Here is a 24,353-nt window from a genome sequence, read left to right on the forward strand (position 1 = left end):
CTCTAAAGCCTAAAATAAATAGGTATAGTAAACAACTGTCTCTGTTTTATATATTAATCCAATTAACTGCCCATTTGTGAATGTATTTAGCAAACCTGCACCAATGCTTGTTGGCATTCTCCTGTTGGATTATTACCAGTTTTGGTGAAAGATCCCTCATCTGTTTTAGATGTTTGGTTGTGCCCATTCATGACTTTATTCTTATTTTAATTTCCATAATTTGATAAGTCCCACTCTATAGGCTAATCATTTATTCTGAAACTCAAACACAATCATTAAATGATTTATTACTTATAGGTAATTGGAAATAGGTCCATAAAAGGTATTTTATTAATTCCATGTGAAAACATATTACAAAAATGATTGACAAAATGCACATCTCTCTCTCTCTCTCTCTGATCATTTAAAGAATGTTTTGGTAACTGGGGTTTGACACTGACCACCATAAATTGGTTGCACTGATGTCTGCTCCCGAAATTTCTAGAGGGTCCATGGACTGAGACCCAGGTCCAAAAATTTACCCCCTAGCCATTAAACTATATAGGAAGCAGAATCACAAAACACATTGATAACCTCCTCTGTTTAACATTTTAAATATCAGAGAGTTGTACAACATGGAAACAGACTGCTCAAAACCCTCCCCATTCATCCAAATGCCTTTTAAATATTATAACTGTACCAGCCTCTGCCACCTCTACCTGAAAAGGTCGCCCCTTAGGTCCCTTTTAAATCTTTCCCCTCGCACCTTAAATCTATGTCCTTTACATTTTGGACTCCTCTACCCTAGGGAAAAGACCTTGGCTATTCACCCTATCCATGCCCCTCATGATTTTCTAAATCTCTGTAAAGAACCCCTCAACCTCTCCCATTAAGTTCAAACCCTTCAACCCCATCAACATCCTTATAAATCTTTTCTGGACCCTTTCAAATTTAACATCTTTCTTACAGTAGGGATATTGAATTGAACATAATATTCCAAAAGTGGCTTCACCAATGTCCTGTACAGCAGCAACATAGCCTCCCAACTCAATGCACTGACCAATAAAGGCAAGTAAACCTTCATTACTCACCTGCAATCCAGGGTGTCTTTGTTTGGCAACACTCCCTAGGACCCTACTCTAAGTCCTGCTCTGATTTGCCTTACCAAAATACAACGTCTCAAGTTTATCTAAATGAAACTCAATCTGTCACTCCTCAGCCCACCAAATCAAGGTCCTGTTGTATACTGGAGATAACCTTCTTCACTGTCCGCTACGCCTCCAGTTTTGGTATTACCTGAAAATTCCTAACCATTTCTCCTATATTTACATCCAATTCGTTTCTATAAAATGACAAAAAGTAGTGGATCCTTGCAGCCCATTGATGGTTCCAGGCCTTAGCCATGTAACTTTATTATGGTGAATTGAAGTGCATTTGGATTCTAGCATGTTCATAGATGCAATCAGTACTCATAGCACCTTTTCATGTTAAATTGAAGGTTGTGTGGCAAGGTCTTTAACCAGTTCTATCAGTCTTCTGAGTTTCACCAATTCTGTCCCCTCTTCTTTCTTGAAGGGTGTACATGGATGGGCCAAGCTCCATAATCTTACCACTGCCGAGGCATTCTTGATCATTATAGAACACAGCAAACTGTAACCAACAACATAGGAATATCAAAACATTACATGTTGATTGACCAGGTATAATCTTAAGTCATACACAGCATTCATCATTTTTTTTTCTTGCAAGAGTGCAGTAAAATACACTAAGATGCTCTTTAGCAATCCAAATAAGACTCTGGGATGTCTCTCAACATGTTGAGCCAGGCATCTGTCAGAACTTTCAGAAGTTGCTATGGAATCCTTTCAGAATGTATATGTAAATTCCTCCAGAGTTAGAAGATTTGCATACTGACACAGAAGCTGTAATAAGGTCCAGCATCCTGTAGCTCATTACCTCAAAGTTACTCAACAATGTAATCCTGCAGGTTGAATGTCAACAGTGGTTAATAATGATTATGAAATGGAATCAAGCTTAATTTGTTATTACATCCTGATTCATTCTTTGATCAGCAAGGGGCCTGATGGTTTGCCGTAAGCAAAGTGCTTTTGGCCTTAACACGCACAGTTCAAAAGCAGAGTACTAATATTTAGTCAACTCACTGACTTAATCACAACTAATGAAAAGCTATCCTTTTCAGCATTGTTCACCAATCACTTTAGTATAAGCAATTTAGACAACCATAAACATTACACACCACATAGATATTGAAAGAAGCTGTTATCACAAATATAACATTTATAACTGTATTGAGCCAACAATTGATCAATGATATTTTGGACTCTGCAATTATATGGAATGAATTAACTTGCTTCCTTCAATAACTTATATTTTGTATTATTCGAATGATTTGTTTTGTTTCATATTTCAATTGGATTTGCAACTTTCTTCCCTCTTTCTGAAGCTGCTGCAACATTAGATAAGGAAGCTTTTACCCATCATTAAAATCCACAAACACACAAGAATTCAAGCAGGCCATTCAGCCCCTCGAGCCTATTCTTACATTTAGTCAGAACATGGATATCTAAAATCTAAACGTCTGGTTCGGTTCCATGCGTCTTAATCTTATCCAAAAAAAATCAATGTTGTCAGTTTTTCAATGGAACTAGTCTCAACTTGTCTATTTAAAAAGTGTAAGATTTCCACTGGCCTGTGTGTGAGAAAATGGTTCCTAACATCAGCCCTGCCCAGCCCAACTCAAAGTTTCACTATCTGCCCTCTTGTTCTTAACTCCACAGTGGGGCTTGAACTTGTGGCTTCTGTCTCTTTTCAAAAAAAATGGTTTTAAAACACTTTGATTCCAAAGAACCAGTTTAATAAAATGCTCAGATATAGCAGATTTACACCCTTAGCCATTCTTCATTCCTTTTACCTAACATTCAATAAAGTGATATTTGAAATGAAAGAATGAAAATGGAACTCACTTGTCCTGGAGTTGGTGCTCTGACTGGTTTAGCAAGAGTCACCCAAACTGTTAAATCTGGATTTAGAGTTAACTGGCATTGCACTGAAAGGGGAAATAATACAATAAGAGTATATACAATATAAAAACCTGAACTATTCTTACTGTCAACAAATGAGACAAACTCGCTGTATATTGATTGTAAGGAAACAGAGATGTGGGGATCAGTTGGAAAAGTGGGAGTTGGCAGTGAACAGAAGGGGAGGTTCAAGAAGCTATATGGCCTACCTTTTTTATGAAAAAAGTATTGGCAAAAATTATGAGTGAAGTGAAACTATAACAGATGAACGAAAATACATTTATCAAAGTGAAGTTTGCTTCTGCCGCTCTTCCTCATTAGGAAGTGTCTCAGTTTATAGTTTCGCTTCATTTATAAATGGACAGCACTGGCTTAGAATGATCATTACCTCTCGAAGGCTCTAACCTGTAAACTCGAGAGAAACAATTCTGGCCAGTCGCAGGAAGTTTTTAAATGATCATTAGTCTACAGAACAAAACTGTACATCATTCAACATTTAAGCTCACTCATGCATTTCAAGGATACAGTTACAAGGATGCTACATTAGTAATCGGGATGGGCATGATTGATTAACTCAGTTGGCTGGATATCAGGTTTGCAATGCAGAGTGATACCAACAATGTCGGTTCAATTCCTGCGTCAGCTGAGCCTGCTCTTTCGTTAGAGAGACACGATTGATGGTGAGTTTAACCTGAGAGTCACCACACCTCAGGTGATGGACAAGAATGTGGGACCTTAGTGGTAACCTCTGCCAGAGGACTCTAATGAGGTTGCTCTCTTATTAGAAACCTCTGGGACTGTGGCAACTACTCTTTTCTCAAAACAGAATAATTAATTTTTTGATGCCCATTGGAGTAACTTTAGCTTACTAGTCTGGAATTGCTTAATCTTTCCATGTATGTTCTCTCCTTTTGCAGTTGCTAGTTCCCATTTGAACAACAAATAATTCTGTTCAGTATTAATCACAGCAGTACCTTCTTGTCAGCTTTAACAGTTTGATGTAGAGCCAGTTCGGAAATTGTTCAATAAATTCAGGTATTTTTGATGATTCTGGCATCACATCATACAACATATGTGGTTACGCTAATATTAAATAATGCACACAAACACTCACATTTACTTCAAAGGTATCATCAAGTCAACTTGTTATTATGCACGGAAGCACTGTCTGTTCAGTCTAGACATGATGTGGAGATGCCAATGTTGGACTGGGGTGGACAAAGTCAGAAAATCACATAACATCAGGTTAAAGTCCAACAGGTTTATTTGAAATCACAAGCTTTCGGAGCGCTGCTCCTTCTTTCACCTGATGAAGGATCAGCGCTCTGAAAGCTTGTGATTTCAAATAAACCTTTTGGACTGCAACCTGGTGTCCTGTGAGTTCTGATTTTATTCAGTCTAGATGCATACACAAAATCAGCCATTTCTTACCAAGTGGCATCTGGTGCTGGAAGCGAAAGTGACACTGCATCACTGTGTTCCTGAGCAATTCTAATGGTGGGTCCTGAGCAATCCAGTGGACTTGATCAGTTTGCAGTGAATTCCTGTACAGAGCTGGGTGACTAGTTCCTGGTGCCTGGCAGACAACATATATGGTTTTTCACAATGCATATTCCTCCACTTGAGAAGACAAAGTCAAGGTGTTTAGGGAAGCGATCCCATGATAGAAACAAAAAGGGGAGCAGAGGAAATTTGACTTTCCCTCAAGGGCAATATGTTCATAAAATATTTCAACTAACAGACCAGCCATAATTGATAAAACTAACACAATACTTCATTTTTAAACAGGATTCTATGTTATATATCCATATGGAAATATATTTCCATTAAAATGCATCTCCACCCAAACAAATGGCATTAAAAACTGATGATTTTGGTGGAAAAAATACAAAAGGATTTGCTGAAGTTGACAGCCTTAGGAGCTAAATTAATACAATACATCACTGGCAGATGATTAAAGATAGGTGAAAACTTTGTCTAAGCATGCCTAAATTGTTGAATAGCTTGGCATAAATCACTGTCTTGATTTGAACTGTCTTTCCTGCTCTATTTTCAATGTGTGAAATAGATTCTACAACACGTTAGCAATTGACCTACACAGTTGTTATTAGGAAGGTGTAATTATACATATTAGAAGACAGTACAAGCTTGCAGAATGAGACTTGAATGAAAAGCTCAAGTATCTAATGTGGAGAGAACAAGAGCTAAAGCAGAGATTGCAGTAATCGGTGACAGAAGGAAAAGGATCTCGCCACAGCAAACAGTGTGGGTGGTGGCAAATCAAGGAAATGAGTGGGGCTCGAGAGTTCAGGTTCCTCTGGTTACAGAAAATGGAAGCTATTGGACTATGATCAGGAGCAACATTTGATTAAGAGGCATGGCCAAATTGGGAAGATAGTGGCAGACGTAAAGAAAAGCTGGAAGGATATATTAAACACAAACTAGAGAACCTTGAGGTATGTAAGCCTTATACTGTAAACACATTGATTTCAGTGAGAACCTGAGGCTGTCATACTAGCCAGATGTCTAATACAAAAGAAATTTATCTACCATCACACCTAATTCTCCTGACTTTTCTATATTTACCAGTTCTACTGCTTCCAGTGTCACTCAATTCTGGTCAACTAACTGGATAGATAACTAAATTACGAAGAGATTCTCCATTTGGAAAACCAGAAGTTTCAATGTCATCTAATTGAAATTTAGAAAGTGACAAAGGAAATGAAGAAGCTAGATCATGCAAGTTGTTCACTACAACCACTCAGCCTTCTGCAATTCTGTAACTATAGAAATTGCAGTAGAACTTTTTACATTAATCACCTTAAAATGCCATTACCGATAAAGCGATTAGTCATCAGTGTATTCCCCTCAGCAGAAAGGAATTATATCCAATCAGCCTGAGTTTAGCCCAAACAACTTCTTCAACAGCACTCCTACTTCTTAAATCCTTGTTCTCTACCACTTAGGAATAGTTTAACAGGTGCATGGCACCATCACTCCCAGGGTTCCCTCCAACCACACACCACTGCAACTCGGAAATTATTGTTGTCTCTTCATCATTGCTGGGTCAAAATACTGAGCCTTTGCCACATAGACCAATCTACAGTCCATTCTAATGTCAATGGTGGGGAAATTAGATTACTTACTTACAGTTCGGCCCAACAAGCCCATAGCGAACCTCTGAAGAGCAACTCACCCAGACCCATTCCGCTACATTTAGCCCTTCACCTTAGCATGGCCAATTCACCTAACCTGCACATCTTTGGACTGTGGGAGGAAACCGACGCAGACACGGGGAGAACGTGCAAACTCCACCCAGACAGTCGCCGGATGCAGGAATTGAACCCGGGTCTCTGGCGCTGTGAGGCAGCAGTGCTAACCACTGTGCCACCCTAGTCTTGCCAGTGACACCTATAATGAAGTTTACTCTATGTTGCTAATTGAATGGTTGCATAGTGAGCCAGCAAAGAAATCAATCTGTGGATCAATAACAAACGGAGATTCAGAAAACTCAAAAACATTCTGAATCCTTTCTCAATTTGAATTTAATATGAGTATACTAAAGCTTCATGGTGCTAAAATATCCAAGATATATGTTTCATCAATAGGTTTGTTTCTAGCTTTTCAGTGGGTTCCACGACACTCACCACAAACACATCCCCTGTATTTATGTCTTTGTCTACGACAAACCAGGCATCTCTTTGACCACCTATCCTGGCTCGTTGTCCCAAAGTGAATAGAAACCAACCTAAAAGTTAATATAAAGGCAGTTAATTGAAATGCTCTTGCCAATGATTGTAACTCTTTGGTTTATCAAACCATTTTTTTTAGAAATATCTTGTGGTTTCTAGTTCTTGATATATTCTGATCGTGTTATCTTTCTGGAGTCTATTATTAATTGTAAACAAAGATTACAATTTTCACTGCTTCTATGTGGAATAGAGTCTCATCAATTTCACTCACATTATAAAAATGTCAACCTGTACATGTCTGTAACTACTGTTATAATCTTGAAGCAATTGTCATCTCACTGTTATAAAGCATTTAATCATCGGGCTCAAAATTTCAACTGCCCCTTAATCTATTCAACAACATGCAAAGCAGATGACAACTAAATTAAAAGAGTTTTGAGAAGATTTGTAGCTCAGGTTGAGGTTTTGGATGTAGGTTTGCTTGCTGAGCTGAAAGGTTCATTTCCAGATGCTTCGTTACCTATTATGTAACATCTTCAGTGGGCCTCACGCGAAGCAATGCTGAAAATTCCTGCTTTCTATTTATATGTTTGGGTTTCTTTGGGTTGGTGATGTTATTTCCTGTGGTGAGGTCACTTCCTGTTCCTTTTCTCAGGAAACATCACCAACCCAAAGAAACCCAAACATATAAATAGAAAGCAGGAATTTTCAGCATTGCTTCGCGTGAGGCCCACTGAAGATGTTACCTAATAGGTAATGAAACATCTGGAAATGAACCTTTCAGCTCAGCGAGCAAACCTGCATCCAAAACCATAATTAAAGTTTCAGTGATTTACTTCAGTAAATCTTCAGTACATGTCTTTGCCTGAACATATTTCATCATTGTAAGGAACACTATTTTGGAATAAGATCTGCAGAAAGCTGCTTATCTCACTGTACCACAGGACCCTATATTTTGTTTTTTGAATTAAAATTGATGCTTTTTCAGAACGGTGACCCATTTTTTTCCCCCACACTTCCAATGTTGCCATTTCAGGGAGCTGCTGTTACATGACTCCTATTAGTTTTTTATTCTGAGATAGGTGACCCAAAGCCTTGTGCTGCGTTGTGTTCTGGATACAATAGACTGCTTTGGAATATCACAAATTTTAAAAAAAATTCAAGATTGGACTTCCTTGATTACTGGTTACTGGATTTCCTCGGTGCAGCTAACACGGTAAAATTGATATGTAGCCTCTCTGGCTAGGCCAGCATTTACTGCCTATTGGGAAATTAAGAGGCACCTACTGTGGGTCTGGAGTTGCATGTAGGTCAGACCAGGTCAGGAGGGCAGAGTTCCTTCCCTGAAGGACATAAGTTGGGCTTTTTTCAACAACAGCAGTAGTTACATGGTTGTCATTAGATGTTATTCATTGTATTATATAATTTTAAAAGAAATATTAAACTGGACTCAAATTTCAGCATCTGCAATTTGGTGCAGCATGGTGCAATTCAAACGCATGACCTCAGAACATCAGCTTGAGCTTCTGGATGACTAGTTCAGTTACATTATCACTGCCTATCTCACCATTATTGAGCGCACACCTTCTCGAGAGACATTTTGGATTAGGAATAAATGCTGGCCTAGCCAGCAATGCAATGAACAAATAAATATACTTTAAAAAGAACATCCAAATGGATGCTCACCAATTACAGTTGTTGAGAAAAACAGGTGCTGCTGCCATAAGGAGCAAAGAATAATCATTCCATAAACCTTGCTTAGACCAAACTAAACATCAAGCTGCCTTAATAAGTGTGGAACAGAAGATAATCTGAAATGGAAGACAACTAACTGAGTAAAATTCTAAATTGCTTATTTGAAGAAACAGAAAACCCACAACTTAACTAAAAAGAAATCATTCTAATTTTCTTAAACAACTTAACTACCTTTGTGTGTTCCCATAATTTTTCCATCTTCTATAGAAACAAAGTTTCCAGGACGAGGTTCTAGATACTAATAAAAAATTTTAAATGCAATTACTTCGAATGCTCAAAACTAAGATCAACATATTTCTTTGATACAAATAAAATCAAAATCCTCAGTAAGCAATGAGTTTGAATCCAGCCCAAATTAGATTAGATTACTTACAGTGTGGAAACAGGCCCTTCGGCACGACAAGTCCACACCGACCCACCGAAGCGCAACCCACCCATACCCCTACATTTACTCCTTACCTAACACTGTGGGCAATTTAGCATGGCCAATTCACCTGACCCGCACATCTTTGGACTGTGGGAGGAAACCCACACAGACATGGGGAGAACATGCAAACTCCACACAGTCAGTCGCCTGAGGCGGGAATTAATTGAGTTAATTTCTCCTAACTGTCTTTTTACAGGTACTAAATAAAATGAGTTTTGGTATTCTGAACCAGATTTCTAGGTGGTACAAATTCACAGCTGTCTAAAGTTCAGCACATTAGGAACTTTATTTAAATCAGGATGGTTGAAATGAGCAACAGCAATGGCAGATTGGTGCTGTAGATATGTTCTTTACTGGTTTGAGAAAGGATATGTTAGAGTGGGAATTATTGTTGGTGAAGATTCTCTGAGAATGTAACATTTGTTACATTTTATAATATGGCTACTTAGCAGAGGCCTCATATCTGTTCATTTCAAATGGATTATCATGCAAATGTCAAGCAGAAGCATTTAAGAGTTTAATCAGAGATACTGGCACATAAGTTCCAAGCTACCTGAGCGAGATGGCAGAACTTTACTCTTAATGACCGGTCTTGATTCTTATCTGATCACAGATTTGAAAAGTAAAATCGATTCCACTTCCCAACACAGATGTTCAATTTTTAAAACGGAATTGTGATTTGTACTTGCCTCAAGAATAAAGTTTTCAAAATTTCTTTCACCTATAAAACAGATTCCCATACTCTGTAAGAAGCAAAATAATGAATATCATCCATGGAAATATTTAATCACAACTATAATCAGATTTGATGACTATAATTACTTTTGGATAAAGCATTGTTCAAAGTTCAAGATGAAAATAAAATTAAAGAGTCTTACTTCTTTTCTCTTTAATATATGGTGAAATCCTGCCTCAGCTGCCATTTCCTTTACAACATTTTTTCTCAACTCACCAAGGGGAAAGATGGTATGTCGCAAAGCGTGTTGTGATATCTGACTCAGAAAGAATGTTTGGTCTTTCTTTGGGTCAGTTGCCTGTAAGAGTTTCACAGCTGCAAAAGGTAAGACAAATGGGCAGTTAGACAGAGAATGGCAATAACTTATATTGGTTAGGATTTAATTAAAAATTTTGCAGGTTTTAAGATTGATGATACCAACACCTAGTTTTAGTACCACCCCTCAGCTTCAGAAATGAATAGATGTAAGTTTGCTTGCTGAGCTGTAAGGTTTGTTTTCAGATGTTTCATCACCATACTAAGTGACATTTATGAGCTCCCAGTGAAGCGCTGGTGTTATATCCTGCTTTCTATTTACATGTTTAGGTTGGTGATGTCATTTCCTGTTCTTTTTCACAGAGAGTGGTAGATAGGTCCAAATCAACGTGTTTGTTGATAGAGTTCTGATTGGAATGCCATGCTTCTAGGAATTCTCGTGCATATCTCTGTTTGGCTTGTCCAAGGATGGATGTGTTATCCCAGTCAAAGCAGTGTCCTTCCAAACAAACAACTTTGCCAACCATCCAACCCAAACTTTGGGTCCACTACATGGATGACACCTTTGTAATCAATAAATGAAACAGATTAGAGGAAACCTTCATGACCATCAATAATATCCTTACTGGCATACAATTCACTAAAGAGGAGAAAACGACAACAAACTGCCATTCCTAGATGTCGCAAACAGCCAATGGGGAACTTCAAACCAGTGTCCACAGGGAAACAACACATACAGACCAAATACTGAACTATACAAGCAATCATCCCAACACCCACAAATGGAGCTGCATTAGAACATTATTTCAATGAGCCACCATACACTGCAGCACAGAGAAACTACAAAGAGCAGAGGAAAATCACCTATACAGCGTATTCAAAAAGATCAGGCACCCAATGAACACAGTCCGCCAATTTCTCAAACAAACAGACAAAATGCACCCAGAAACCCTAATCACTCTCCTCTTCATCAAAGACATCTCAGAAATGACTGCCAGAGTACTCAGATCCCTTGGCATCATGGTAGCCCACACACTAAAACAGTAGCTAATGAACTTAAAAGACCCCATACAAGCAACAAGCAAAACAGACCGATTTCCAAAATACCTTGTAAGAACAGCAACAAACACTACATTGGATAGAAAACTAGCCACCAAGACACATGAACTTCAACTAGCCACAAAAAGACATGACCCACTATCACTAGCATCCTTACACACAGATGAGGAAGGATACCACTTTGACTGGGATAACACATCCACCCTAGGACAAGACAAACAGAGACACACAAGAAAATTCCTAGAAGCACAGTATTCCAACCGGAACTCTAACAACAAATACATCTGGACCCCACCTATCTGAGAAAAAGAACAGGAAAGGCATCACCAACACAGGAAATTATACCACCAATTCGAGCAACCCAAAACACAAATAATAGAAAGCAGGACAAAACACCAATGCTTCACCGGAGGCTTACTGATGATGTTACCTGGTACGGTGACAAAACGTCTGAAAACGAAGCTTCCAGCTCAGTAAGCAAACTTACATTCAGAATCTCAACCTGAGCTCCAAATCTTCTCAAAACCCGTTAACATCTATGGTCAGAAATGAATGTATTTTATTTCATATTTTACTGCACAAAAACACTGCTCTTACTTCGGTAGCTCTCAATTCTTACTATTGTTCAAGTAAGGAAAACATTTCCTCCTTTTTCCAAAAAAGTGATTTCTCTTGCCCTTGAAATTGTCCACCAGGTTCCACTCTTCCGAAAACTCTGGAAGTTGTTATCAAATCGCAAATGAGCCACTGCATTTATAGCTCTTGCTCGTTAAAGAATAGTTTTCACCATAACTATTCCTCTTCTAATTTCTTTGCCTATGTTCTATAACTCAGAGCTTGACACTTAATTTGTCATCAGGCATCTTCAAAATCTTAGACTGGTTCCAAAACTTTCAAAAACAAGTTATAATTATACGGTCTTTGATGAAATTTATGGCTAGATTTTCTCATTTGCATTTACATAGTGGCTGCAAGCCAGGAATGACTCCTCACAATGTGCAGCTCAATGCTAATCTCCAAAGAGAGGGACCCAAAGAAAGGTAAGCTCATTTCCCATTTCATGAAGGGTGATCGGGAAGTGTTGGTGAATGGTATGGTGGAGAGAAGATCAGTCATCTTCCCCATGGACCCACCAGAAGAGGCCATGCCATCAGATACAACCAACCTGGACCCAAAAGGCTGCATAGCTGAGTACAAGGCCCCTTCATGAACTGGAACACACAGCTATCCTGCAAGATCAATGATCTTCTCACACACAAGGGTAAGTGTCACCTCCATTCTCTGCTACCTCATACTCTCAGGGCTTACACTGTCTCTAACTCTGCACATGTACCTCACTGAGACTCAAGGACTACAGCTTTCAGTATCACATGCATCATGTTGAATCAAGGGCTCTCCACTCAACCCATTCTCCGAGACGACTAATCCTTCCTGCCCTCTGTACTTTCTGATCACTGACTGGGAACACTTACCACCTCTCCTGCTTATGCATCAGTGCTAAATACTCTATATCCACTTAGATCATAATCAGTTTATGCTTTGTCTGTTGCCGGATAAACTGCCCACATCTTGGACAGCACCCTAACTGACCTACCTGGAATGCCTAGTGAACTATTGGACAGCTCGATTTACTGGGCTGACAATGGCTAGCACCCGAGTGGAATACGATGTTAAGTGACTGACTGTAGTCTCCCTTTACCCATTATGTATACCTTCCCTTGCTTTTTACTCACTGATATTTGCTTCAAATAAATGTAATGCATTTGCCTCATAAGCTGCTGGTTCATACTGCAGCTCTGAGGTTGATGTAGAATGTTGCTGTACAGTGATATGTCCATCTCCTGTCTCATATATTTATCACTCAATGCTCTCCACTGTCACAAGCTTCCTGCCTCTGCACTAAAAGGCAAATTAAATTACAGTACACCCAAGACATTGTACTCCAGAAATGCAATATCACCATTAGGGTCTGGATCCCTTCAAGCATATACAGGTAGGCAATCCTTTATCCAAAATGCTTGGGACCAACAGTTTTTGGAATTTTTCGGTTTTCAGAATAAATTACAGTTTAATGGTGAAATTTTTAAAAATCTTACCGGAGGAGCAGACTTCCAAGTAAGAATGTGCTTGGCCATGCTCCCCACGTCGCATCGGAGTGGGTGTCGACTTAGGTTAACTGTTTGCTTGCTAAACAACCTTGTTAACGAGAAAAAAACTTCACAAAAAACCTTCAGATTTCGGAGCTTTTCAGTTTTTGGATGTTCAGATAAAGGATCTTTTACCTATACAAATGTGAATGAGTGCTAACAAAGCAAGCTAAGAATTCCAAGATATGTTTGACGATGTAAGTGTAAAAACAGATGCATGAAATGTGAGATTATTGTGTGCAATGTAACCTGGCAGAAATATGCAGGTCAGATGTCCCCGATCTCCAAGATGGAGTGTTGAACACCTGAGGTGGTGTCTGAAAAGAGGCACAATAATGTGGTGAGGCTGGTGGCTTGTCAATGATGACTTGTTTAGCTGAGGGTTCAAGGATAATAACCATGGAATAAGCAGGATGTAAGCAGCAGAACATAATGGCCAGGACAGGCATTCAGCAGCTGAAGCTGCCAGGGATTACTCCATTTTTCCTGTCAGGAATTTGCACCATCAAGATTCTGATTGGAGGAGAGAAGTCGAAGTTTAAAATGATTATGGTGACTGAGGAATATTAATGATATATAAAAAAATGAAAATAAACGGGTCGCTACTCAAGGGTGAAATTCTGAAGTCACCATTGGAAGTATGAGGGGAAAATTATGCATGATTTTCTACGTGTTGAAAATTTTATTTTCCCCACTTTTATCCTATTTAATCACCTTATCCCTATTCTCGCTAGACCAGTGAAGGGAAAATTCCACCCTATACGGAGGCCTGCCTAATTTATTGATCAATGGTCGACTGGTGCTACAGTTTACAGTTCATATTTTAAAAACAAACAGAAGTTGCTGGAAAAACTCAGCAGGTCTGGCAGCATCTACGGAGAGAAATCAGAGCTTATTTTTCAGATCCAGTAACCCTTCTTCAGTTTGGATTTTAACTCTTTTCAGAGATCACCCAGTTTTGTTTAACTTCATTATATACTTCCTCTTCTTTCAATAATTATCTCACCTTTACCATCGTCTTGATGGTTTCACTCTACATTGATATACTTGCTTCAGATTTGTTTTATTTTGCAAACTACAAGCTTCTTGTAATTCAAAATTGCTACACCTTTATCTCTAAATGTTTTGACAAGACATTAAAATATGCCTTACTTCAAAGTTGCAAAAATGTTTTTTTCACACTTCAATTTGCGTCACTTCTTACTGCTTGCTTTCTTATGGTGCATTTACATTACTCTGAAATGGCTGTGCAAAGCAGTTTCACTTAGCACCAAGTTAAACTGTAAATGGCGTCTGAATCACAAGTCAGTATCTGAATGAAGTGTCATCCATTCCACTCCACTCCAGATCAGATCAAATCAGGCTTTGACTCTCAATTAAAATTTTAGAAATTTAGCAAAGAATGAACGTCCCCAATGGGAGACTGATTAGCAAGGTTAGACCTCATGGAATACAGAATTGGATACGGAATTGACTCGAAGGTAGAAGACAGAGGATAGTGGTGGAGAATTGTTTTTCAGACTGGAGACCAGTAACCAGTGCTGTGCCACAAGGATCGGTGCTGGGTCCACTACTTTTCATCATTTATATAAATGATTTGGACATGAGGAGGTATAGCTTGTAAGTTTGCAGATGACACCAAAATTGAAGATGTAGTGGACAGCGAAGAAGGTTACCTCAGAGTACAATGCGATCTTGATCAGATGGGCTAATGGGCTGAGGAGTCGCAGATGGAGTTTAATTTAGATAGATGTGAGGTGCTGCATTTTGGAAATGTAAATCAGGGCAGTTGGATATAAGTCAATAAAGTAGCATCATACACTTAATGTTAAGGTCCTAGGGAGTGTTGCTAAACAAAGAGACCTTGGAGTACAGGTTCATAGTTCCTTGAAAGTAGAGTCACAAGTAGATAGGATAGTGAAGGTGGTGTTTGGAATGCTTTCATTTATTGGTCATAGTATTGAGTTTAAGAGTTGGGAGGTCACGTTGCAGCTGTACAGGACATTGGTTAGACCACATTTGAAATACTGCATGCAATTCTGTTCTCCCTCCTATTGGAAGGATATTGTGAAACTTGAAAGGGTACATAAAAGATTTACAAGGATATTGCCAGGATTGGAGGAGTTGAGCTACAGGGAGAGGCTGAATAGGCTGGGGCTGTTTTCCTTGGAGCGTCAGAGGCTGAGGGGTAACCTTATAAGGATTTATAAAATTATGAGGGGCATGGATAGGACAAATAGACAAGGTCTTTTCCCTGGGGTGGGGCAGTCCAGAATTAGAGGTCATAGGTTTAGGGTGAGAGGGAAAAGATATAAAAAGGGACCTAAGAAACAACTTTTTCTCAGAGGGTGGTGTGTGTATGGAATGAGCTGACAGAGGAAGTGGTGGAGGCTGGTACAATTACAGCATTTAAAAGGCATCTGCATGGGTATATGAATAGGAAGGGTTAAGGAGGATATGGGCCAAATGCTGGAAAATGGGACTAGATTAGATTAGGATATTTGGTCAGCATGACAAGTTGGACCAAAGGGTCTGTTTCCATGCTGTACATCTCTATGACTCTATCAATGCTAAATTTACGAACCAATACAATCTAAATCTATTTTCTGATCATTTTTATAATAATTCCTACTGTGATATTATCCAGATCTGTCCACCTTTTCATCTCAACTTAAATACTAATAGCAGTTTAGTTCCGATCTTTTAATATCATGCCTCATGATGAGGAGGGAGAAAATATGCGTTTTATGGAGAGGGAGAGAACACAGAAAAGAATAACCTCATAGGAAACATACTCCACTAATGGCATCTCTGCAAAGTGGCATTTCTGCCACCTGAGCCACACTCATATCTTTACATTGTGGTAATAAAAGATCAGGGTCATTGTAGCTCACTTGATTAATGTCAACAGACATCCCGATCAAAGGGTATTGACACAATCAATGCGACTTTATTGACTTGTTGCTGATTATAAAGTAATAGCTCCAGTAATCTGTGTATACAGTTTTGTCTTTTAGTGAAAAAAATTATAAATCTGAATCGGAAACATTAGTAATTGGTTCTGGCGGTGCATAATTTAACTATTTGAATGTCCAGAGCCTCTGGAGCAACCTAATAGATTAATTGTAATTACAAAGTGTCCTAATTCAATTTTGACTGAAGAAACATTTCCTCTCATTGAAAACTACATTGGGACAAAATAAGGAATGCGTAGATTTCAAGTCCTTCACTCACCATCCTTATTGTGGTCATGAAAATGATCTTCACTTTTTCTGATATATTTTTGTTGGAAAACGTCTTCATCACGCTGTGATGTCCTAGCATAATGACCAGTTGCCATTGCATCTGCCCCTAGTTCAATAAAAAGATAGTGCTCATTACATGAGTGATGTACATTTTGAACTTCTCTTTGGTTTCTCAGAGGAAAAGACACTTTATCTAATTTAATGGTTAAAGAAAACAAGTTTTCACATCAAGATATTTCTTTTTTAAAAATGTCAATTTCAGTTCATATTGCTGTTTCCTCTTTCCTTGTGCCTCTCCACTCTTTTTTTTTTATCTTAACCTAAACCTAAATAATTCAAATTACCCTGCCACCCAGTAATTTCGCCTGTTGTGACTTGATCTTGTTTTCCACTGTGAAACATCACAGAAGACCGAACAGTTGCTAATAACAGGAAAACAAAATTGAAGCAGCAGTTGTCAAGTCAAATGCTGTTACAATTCAATAGATTAATGCATAAGGACATCTTTATTAATCAATGATGATCAATGTCAATATTGATGAACATTTACAGCTAATTTTAAAGCTATAATACCACAAATATGTATGCACGTTTTAAAAAGAATTGATGGCAGCCAAAATGAGAGATTACTGCCCTGCAGTTCCAAATTACAGAGAAGTGCACAAAACTGCGTATTTTACTGGACATTTTCATTATTAATCCATAAGCATATGAGCTACTTTAATGCTCTATATATATATATATATATATCTTTCTCAAGCATCCGACAAATGCATAAGCACTTACCCAGGATTTCCAAAGCAAACTGCAATAAATACTTAAATTTAATATTTTTATTGCACATGATATCAGGGTTTGGAGTCCTTCCCATTTCATACTCCTTCACTAAGTTGCTAGAAAAGAAAAGAAAACAACACATCTTCATTCGTGTTCAGGCAATGTGTTCTCCTAATATGAAATCTTACACTGTAGCATCTTAAAATTTAATTACTTAGATTAATCAGAGCTTTGAGGCACATTCTGAAATGCATGACTACATTTGATTGTGTCATACTACACAGAAACAGAACTTTCCCAGCATCGCTTCTGCAACCTGAAAAGCAAGGCACGGTGAAGGTGGGTGTCCCACAAGGATCAGCACTAGGGCCACTGTCATTCACAATTTACATTAATGACTTAGGCTATGAAATCAGTAACACAACTTCTATATTTGCTGATTGCGTCGATTTTCTTTTGGGGGTAGGAGCGGACATTAGGCAGTCAACCTAACACCGAGGAGAAACGGAAAAGGTTACAAGGTATTAATGAACTTTAAGACTGGACATTCAATTGACAAGTGAATTTCAAGACAAATAACTGCAAAGTATTACAGTCTGGTTAAAAACAAAATCTCACATTACTTGGAAAACAAGATTCTAAAGCGTATAGAGGAGCGAAGGGATCTGGAAGCACAAACACACAAATCAATAAGAGCATAAAGATATAGGAGCAGAATTAGGCCATTTGGTCCATCAAGTCTGCTCTGCCAAACATATGTTTCTCAATGTTGAGTGTGGGGTGCTGGAAAAGCATAGCAGGTCAGGCAGCATCCAAGGAGCAGGAGAATCAACGTTTCTCAATCCCATTCTTCTGCCTTCTCCCTAAAACCCCTGTTTCCCTCAAGAACACCGAGGTTGTGTCCTCAGTTCCTACTCTTTCTAGTAGTGGCAACATCATCTTCACATCCACTCTGCCCAGGCCCCTCAGTATTCTTTGTTTCAATCAGATCCACTCCATTCTTCTAAAATCCATTGAGTACAGACACAGTCCTTAATCACTTCTCACATGACAAATCCTCTATCCCTGGGATCGTTCTTGTAAACCTCCTCTGGACCCCCTCCAGCAAGTTCTTCCTTAGATACAGGACCCAAACTTCTCTCAATATTCCTGAAATAACTCCATAGTGTTCAATATTCTGTCACCAAGTAACTCTTTATTTACATTGGAGAGTCCTTATCACTGATCCAGTTTCTTCAGAGTCAGCTGTCAGTAAACAGAGACTCTGACACCAAAAACAGAAAGGAAGTTTTTAAGAAAATCAAAAAGGGAGTGCAAGCGCCCACACACAATATATACATGGTCCATGTACTCCACAGCACCACAGAACAAGCTGGAATTCCGTGAACCACCACAATCTGCAGTTGCAGGGGACCGCTGCATGCAGCGCCCTCCACCCCAAATCCCTGAGAGAAAGGGTGATCCACTGGGGATCCCCAGACACTCCAGTTTGTTTTATTAAACAAGGCCTACCCACCTTCTGGCTCTCGGGGCGACCGGCATCGTGGTGGCCTACCCACCCTCCAGCTTTCTGGGCAGCCTACTAACCTTCAGGTTGTCACTCGCATTTATCTTTTTTTTTACAAAACCTCTGACATTCTTGTTTTTTTTCCCCATACTACCGCCTAACCGCGGTAGTGCTTATTTTTTTCCCCAGCACCCATATTGTGTGTGTGCAGGTGTGAGACACAGTGAAAGACACACGGTGCACGAATCTTTATTCAAATTTCTACCACCAGGAAGAAGGAAACACCCGAGTGGCCAGTGACAAGCAATGCCCGTCACACCAGATCCCCGAGAGAAAGGGTGAGGACTCCTATTTGGAGAACCCTCCACTAAGGATCCCCAGACACTCCATTTTATTAAACAAGGCCTACCCACCTTCTGGCTCTCCGGGCAACCGGCATATGGGTGGCCTACCCATCCTCCAGTTTATCTCTGTCAGCCAGGGCTTCCTAATTGGACCAAATTAATAGCCCCAGTCAGGGAACTCAGACTCTGCGAGGCCCACCTGGCCGACCTCAGCACAATTACTACATCTGTCCCATTCTAAGTCTGAGGACATAGGCTACTTTTTCATTGCTCCTCCTGGGGTGGTTTAGCACGGGGCCAGGTTCCTCCAACTCTGCCTCAGATACTCGCCTCTTGTATACAGAGCATCTCAGAAGAAATTCATTCTCCTTTCAGGTGGCAAAGGCATCAGGAGGCAACATACACCATGTCCATGTCAGATTCTGAGGTATTATCAATGCTTGACCGAGAGGAAGAGCCCAGGGGTTCTGGAACAGCCAGAAAGGCAGCCGGACACATTTTGCTCCTGCACCGTTTGGGAATTTGCAGCTTTCATATGGTCCACGTGCTTGTTCAGGACAGTAATGCCTACCCAAACTTCATATATCACTGGACCTAACCGCATGTCGACCATGCCTCTTACCGAAGCAGAGTAATTTTTGTGGTTCCTACACCAAACTTTGAGCCCCCAACTAAATTGTCTCTCTCACTTAGAGGAGTCTTGTGATCAGCATTGATGACTGTTACTTTTTGTGAAATTTATTAAACTGAAGCATTAACTACAGGGAAACCTCAATTATCCGAACATGATGGGCGGGTACTATTTCATTCGGATAATCGATTAAATGCCTTTACTCTGGGGCTCGGAGTTTTTAAAGTCTGCTCCCCATTCAGGAGACTAGCAGCAGCACAGCACACGTGAGGCCTCGCCCACACCCGCCCCATCCCCAACACTGTCCAACACCACCTCAACACCTCAGGCCCCCAACAGCCCCCGCCCCCGCCAACGTCCCACCAACCCCACCCCCGACACCCCCGACACCCATGCCCCCACCGACACCCCACCCCCGACACCCCCACCCCCAACCGTCACCCCCGATACCCCAGCCTCGACACCCCTGACCCCACCATCACCCCCACCCCACACTGTCACCCCACCCCCGACACCCCCGTCCCCCACCTTCACCCCACCCCCGACACCCCCGTCCCCACCGTCACCCCCGACCCCCCCACCGTCACCCCCCGCCCCCCCCACCGTCACCCCACCCCTGACACCCCACCGACACCCCCGCCCCTACGCTCCACCGACACCCCCGCCCCCAGCCACACCCCCGACCGCCAACCCCGTCCCCCCGCCCCCAACCCTATCCAACACTACCCCCAACACACCCCATCCCCAAACGTGTCCAACACCAACCCTGTACACTCCCGTCCCCTCTCTGGGGCAGCCGGACTGTACACCAACATCAAGACTACTGCTGCTGCCTTTGTGGGGTAAGTCTCCAAATAGCACATATACACACAGCCACGCACAACTTTTTACAAGTACTGCAACTTTTTGATCAGGTCCTAACTGGAACTTGCCTGAGAATCCTTACATAAAAACATCAACAACCAAGTCTAGCAGGTCATACGTTTGTTCATTGTCACCATGGCCTCACTGGCATCATCTTGCTTCTTTCCTAGCTTTCTTCAAACCTCCTTCAGTCTACATCTCAATATTATCCACCATCTAATCTTTCTTCTTTTTCTTCTATTGTTAGCTTCAGTTTCTCGTTTCGCTATTGACAGAAGACTGTTGGATCTTCATTTTCAATGCCTGCTCTTGGCTACTTTTCTCTCTTAATTATACATGAAAAGCCTTTCAATTCCAGAACATCTACCTTGATCTAACCCATTCATTTATTTTCTTTGCATTCAGAAATACAGAAACTAGCAAAATTATCTTCAAAATAATCATTACATGAGTATTTTAAAAGTAAAGACTGAGTTGAAAACTTGTACATTACCTAAAGACCTCATGCCAATATTCTTTCACATAAGAAATCTGATGAAAAGGGATGTTGAGCATCTTACAGACTCTGAAGGCATCTTCACTGTCCTGATTCCCAGTACAAGCACCATGTTCATCGAGCAAATCCCAGTTCTTCATAAAGACACCGGTCACGTGGTAGCCTGATGAAAACATGTTGGATTCTTTTTGTTTAATATCGTATTACTTGAGAAGTCATGCACCCTCAAGATAAAATGTGACCATAAATATAATGAGGAGATTACTCTAGGAAAGTAATTCTTTTCTTGAACTGAAAATTTCTATAATTAAGAGGATCAATAGTTTCAAAATAAACAAAATAAATATCAAGATTTGAGAAGATGTTATTTTAGTATGACAGATTTTTTTTGTAAACTAAGATGTTTGGTTATAAGTGACTTGTAACAAAAGCTTGGCACACAGTTCGGAGAATTCATATCACTGATTTTCTCAAACAATGCAAAAGGTCATCGCCAAATATATGTCCCATCAGTCCACAGTACATTACATACAGAAACTTTTATGTGGCGCAGAAAACGGCCAGAATGTGGCCAAGTGATCATGTTTCCATAGCTGGAAGGCTCAGTTAGTCACTAAATTAGTTTATTAAGTTACATGGGGATGGGAGAAGTCACAGCGCTCATTCCTTTGGCTTGTACAATAGTTTACAGGTATGTGGAAGCCAGTTTTGTCCTTGATAAACTAATAATTTAGACAATGTACTCTGCTGCATATGGAACCAAGGAGTGGTATTTTCAGGAAACATGACACTGGTTAGCAAGTTCTGGAATGGCTTATTGGCACAATGCCTAACCTGTAATGGAAACTAAACATGATAGTTATAATACCTCATCCAGAGGACATGGATCAAATGCACAAAACAGCACTGAACAGGCTCAAAATGACATTGAAGCTGGAATAAATCTACCCTACCAGAAAGGTTAATGTCTGATGAATCATTATTCTTTGCCTGAATATAAATTGATTTTCCCAGCAGTTACATAAGTCATTTATTAGACCAGCACATTTTATAAGTACTTACATATATTGTTATTATGTTTTGCGTGAAAAAAAACAGAGTACAACTGAGAGATCTGGTGGTTAGCTGGAATATAACATGTTGAGAGAGAAAACTGAACTGATTAATACACGGTTCAATTGTTTCCTAGTTACAGACCAGTAATCAGGGCTTTTCACTTCGTCACAGTGCTATGCACATATTTTAGAGAAGCTATATAGTAGATATTTTCAGAACAAGGCTAATCATAGCCAAATCTGATCATGTCATGTTGATCCGTAGTATGTTGTGTACACATTGATTTTTACTTGGGGAAGAAAAATCACTACAGTGATCCATTTTTAGTGTTTTACTAGTTTCAAACTGTTAATGACTCTCAAGATAAATACTCTTGAGGGGTAAGACAACTGGACTGTGGTGAAGAATATTACTTTCTATTCAGTGTACCATGTTAAATTATGCATTTCAAGAGACTGAATAAGCTTGATAAATCATTGCAAAAATTAATACCTTTGGGCGCATTCAGCTTCAATTCCTATAAAAATGCAGACAAAATATGGAAATGGTAGATACATTTTTTTCCTTCTTCCAAAGCAGTTCTCTTACTATTAGATGCATACACACAGCTTCCAGATAGAGCTGAAAGCAAACTTTTGAAGTTTCAAGGCTGCATTCATAGAACCTTTAAAGTAAATTCATTGCCACAAATAGCCAGGAGTTGTTTGATAGTCTTAAAGGGCTACACATCGATTTTAGTTTGTAGAGGTGACTAAGAATATGCATTTTTGAAAACAGCATCAAGATTGGTTTGAAACCAACATAACTTGTAATACTGAGCAGCTATATAGTTCAGGTGATAAAAGATCATCTGTTTAAACAATGTAGATGTGTTTGGAAATGTTATCAAGAACAAGATATAACAATGATTTGGAGATACTGGTGCTGGACTGGGGTGTACAAAGTTAAAAATCACACAACATCAGGTTATAGTCTAACAGGTTTAATTGGAAGCACTCGCTTTCAGAGCGCTGCTCCTTCATCAGGTGGTTGTCAAGATATAACAAATGAAACATGTAAGATTCTCCATGTCAGCTTATTTATAAAAGATATGTAAGAAGTGCATAATTTCAGAAATATGATTTAAACATTGTTTGTGACATATTCTATTCAGTACTGGAATCAATTTGCTATTCATACGAATAAATGAAAGAGAATCACCATACAGCCAGCCTCTGCCATACCGGAGTCAGATGTGACAAGTAGTAAACTGCCCTCTACTGTTTCTGAATGTTGAAACTTAATCTTGAAAGACTACAGTGATATTTCCATTTCCCACACTAATTATCCTTCTGATTTCTGTCGGTAATAATGATAATTTATTGTAAAATGATGTGCACTATTGTACCACATGCTTGTACTTAGTGAGAATTGGCTTAACAGTGTCACTCACCTGAGTTAAGAAAAACACAAAACAGACCATACGCCATGGATCTGAATTGGACAAAACTAAGACTAAGGGTGAACAAAATACAATAAATCTAATCAGTTGAGGCAGACTTTTATTTTACACAATTCAATGAGGTCCTTAAAACTGAATGAAATAAAGTGTCACAGTACTGTTAGTTTAAATTGCCAGAGCCTTTAGCTTGGAAAACCTGCCATCCATATCCTAGTCTATTCTGGAAGTGACTCAGTGACAAACCTGAAGTGCTAACATTATTTTTCTACCTAAGTATGGTATTGGATCTGCTTAGTCTCTCCAGCATTTTCTGTTTTCATTTCAGATGTACAGGAACCACAATATTTTGTTTTTATATTAAGATCTAGCAAGATGGTGCAATGATGATGACAGCCTGCTGAAGCCTTGAAAATTGTAAATGAAGCAGAGAAAATGGAACAGTAAAAGGTATACATTTCTCTAAATTTCATTTGTTCCTGTTTACAGATTCAGTCACATAGCATGGAAACAGACCCTTCGGCCTAACTCATCCATGCCAATCAGACATCTGAATTTGACATAATCCCACTTGCCAGCATTTTGCCCATTTCTATCTAAACCATTCCTATCCATTTACCCATCCAGGTGTCTTCTAAATGCTGTAATTGTACCACGTTTTCTGGCGGCTCATTGCATACATGCACCAACCTGTATGAAAAAGTTACCTCTCAGGTCTTCTTTAAATCATTCCCCTCTCACCTCCAGTTTTGACCTCCTCCACCCTAGGTAAAAGAGCTTGGCTATTCACCCAATGCATACCCCTAATATTATAAACCTCTATAAAAGTTACCCCTCAGCCTCTGACACTCCAGGGATAAAAAGCCCCAGCCTTTGCATTAGGTATCTCATTTGCTTCTGCAAT

The 24,353-nt window shown here is 39.6% G+C and overlaps 1 protein-coding gene across 1 annotated transcript in view; it reads right to left on the reverse strand.

Annotated features, from left to right (window-relative positions):
- Nucleotides 1–305: 305 nt before the first annotated feature.
- trmu (tRNA 5-methylaminomethyl-2-thiouridylate methyltransferase) overlaps nt 306–24,353 on the reverse strand; it is a 36,927-nt gene continuing 12,879 nt past the window's right edge. The window contains exons 2-11 of the mRNA XM_060842872.1: nt 20,953–21,118; nt 17,123–17,229; nt 16,326–16,442; nt 9,773–9,945; nt 9,584–9,637; nt 8,639–8,705; nt 6,668–6,768; nt 4,452–4,596; nt 2,964–3,046; nt 306–1,629 (exon numbers count right to left, since the gene is read on the reverse strand). Coding sequence (XP_060698855.1) covers nt 1,495–1,629; nt 2,964–3,046; nt 4,452–4,596; nt 6,668–6,768; nt 8,639–8,705; nt 9,584–9,637; nt 9,773–9,945; nt 16,326–16,442; nt 17,123–17,229; nt 20,953–21,118 — 1,148 coding nt within the window. The 3' untranslated portion in view covers nt 306–1,494. The remainder of the gene's footprint in view (nt 1,630–2,963; nt 3,047–4,451; nt 4,597–6,667; nt 6,769–8,638; nt 8,706–9,583; nt 9,638–9,772; nt 9,946–16,325; nt 16,443–17,122; nt 17,230–20,952; nt 21,119–24,353) is intronic.

The sequence above is a fragment of the Hemiscyllium ocellatum genome, chromosome 23 (genome assembly GCF_020745735.1).
Source record: "Hemiscyllium ocellatum isolate sHemOce1 chromosome 23, sHemOce1.pat.X.cur, whole genome shotgun sequence".
NCBI classification, from domain to species: Eukaryota; Metazoa; Chordata; class Chondrichthyes; order Orectolobiformes; family Hemiscylliidae; genus Hemiscyllium; species Hemiscyllium ocellatum.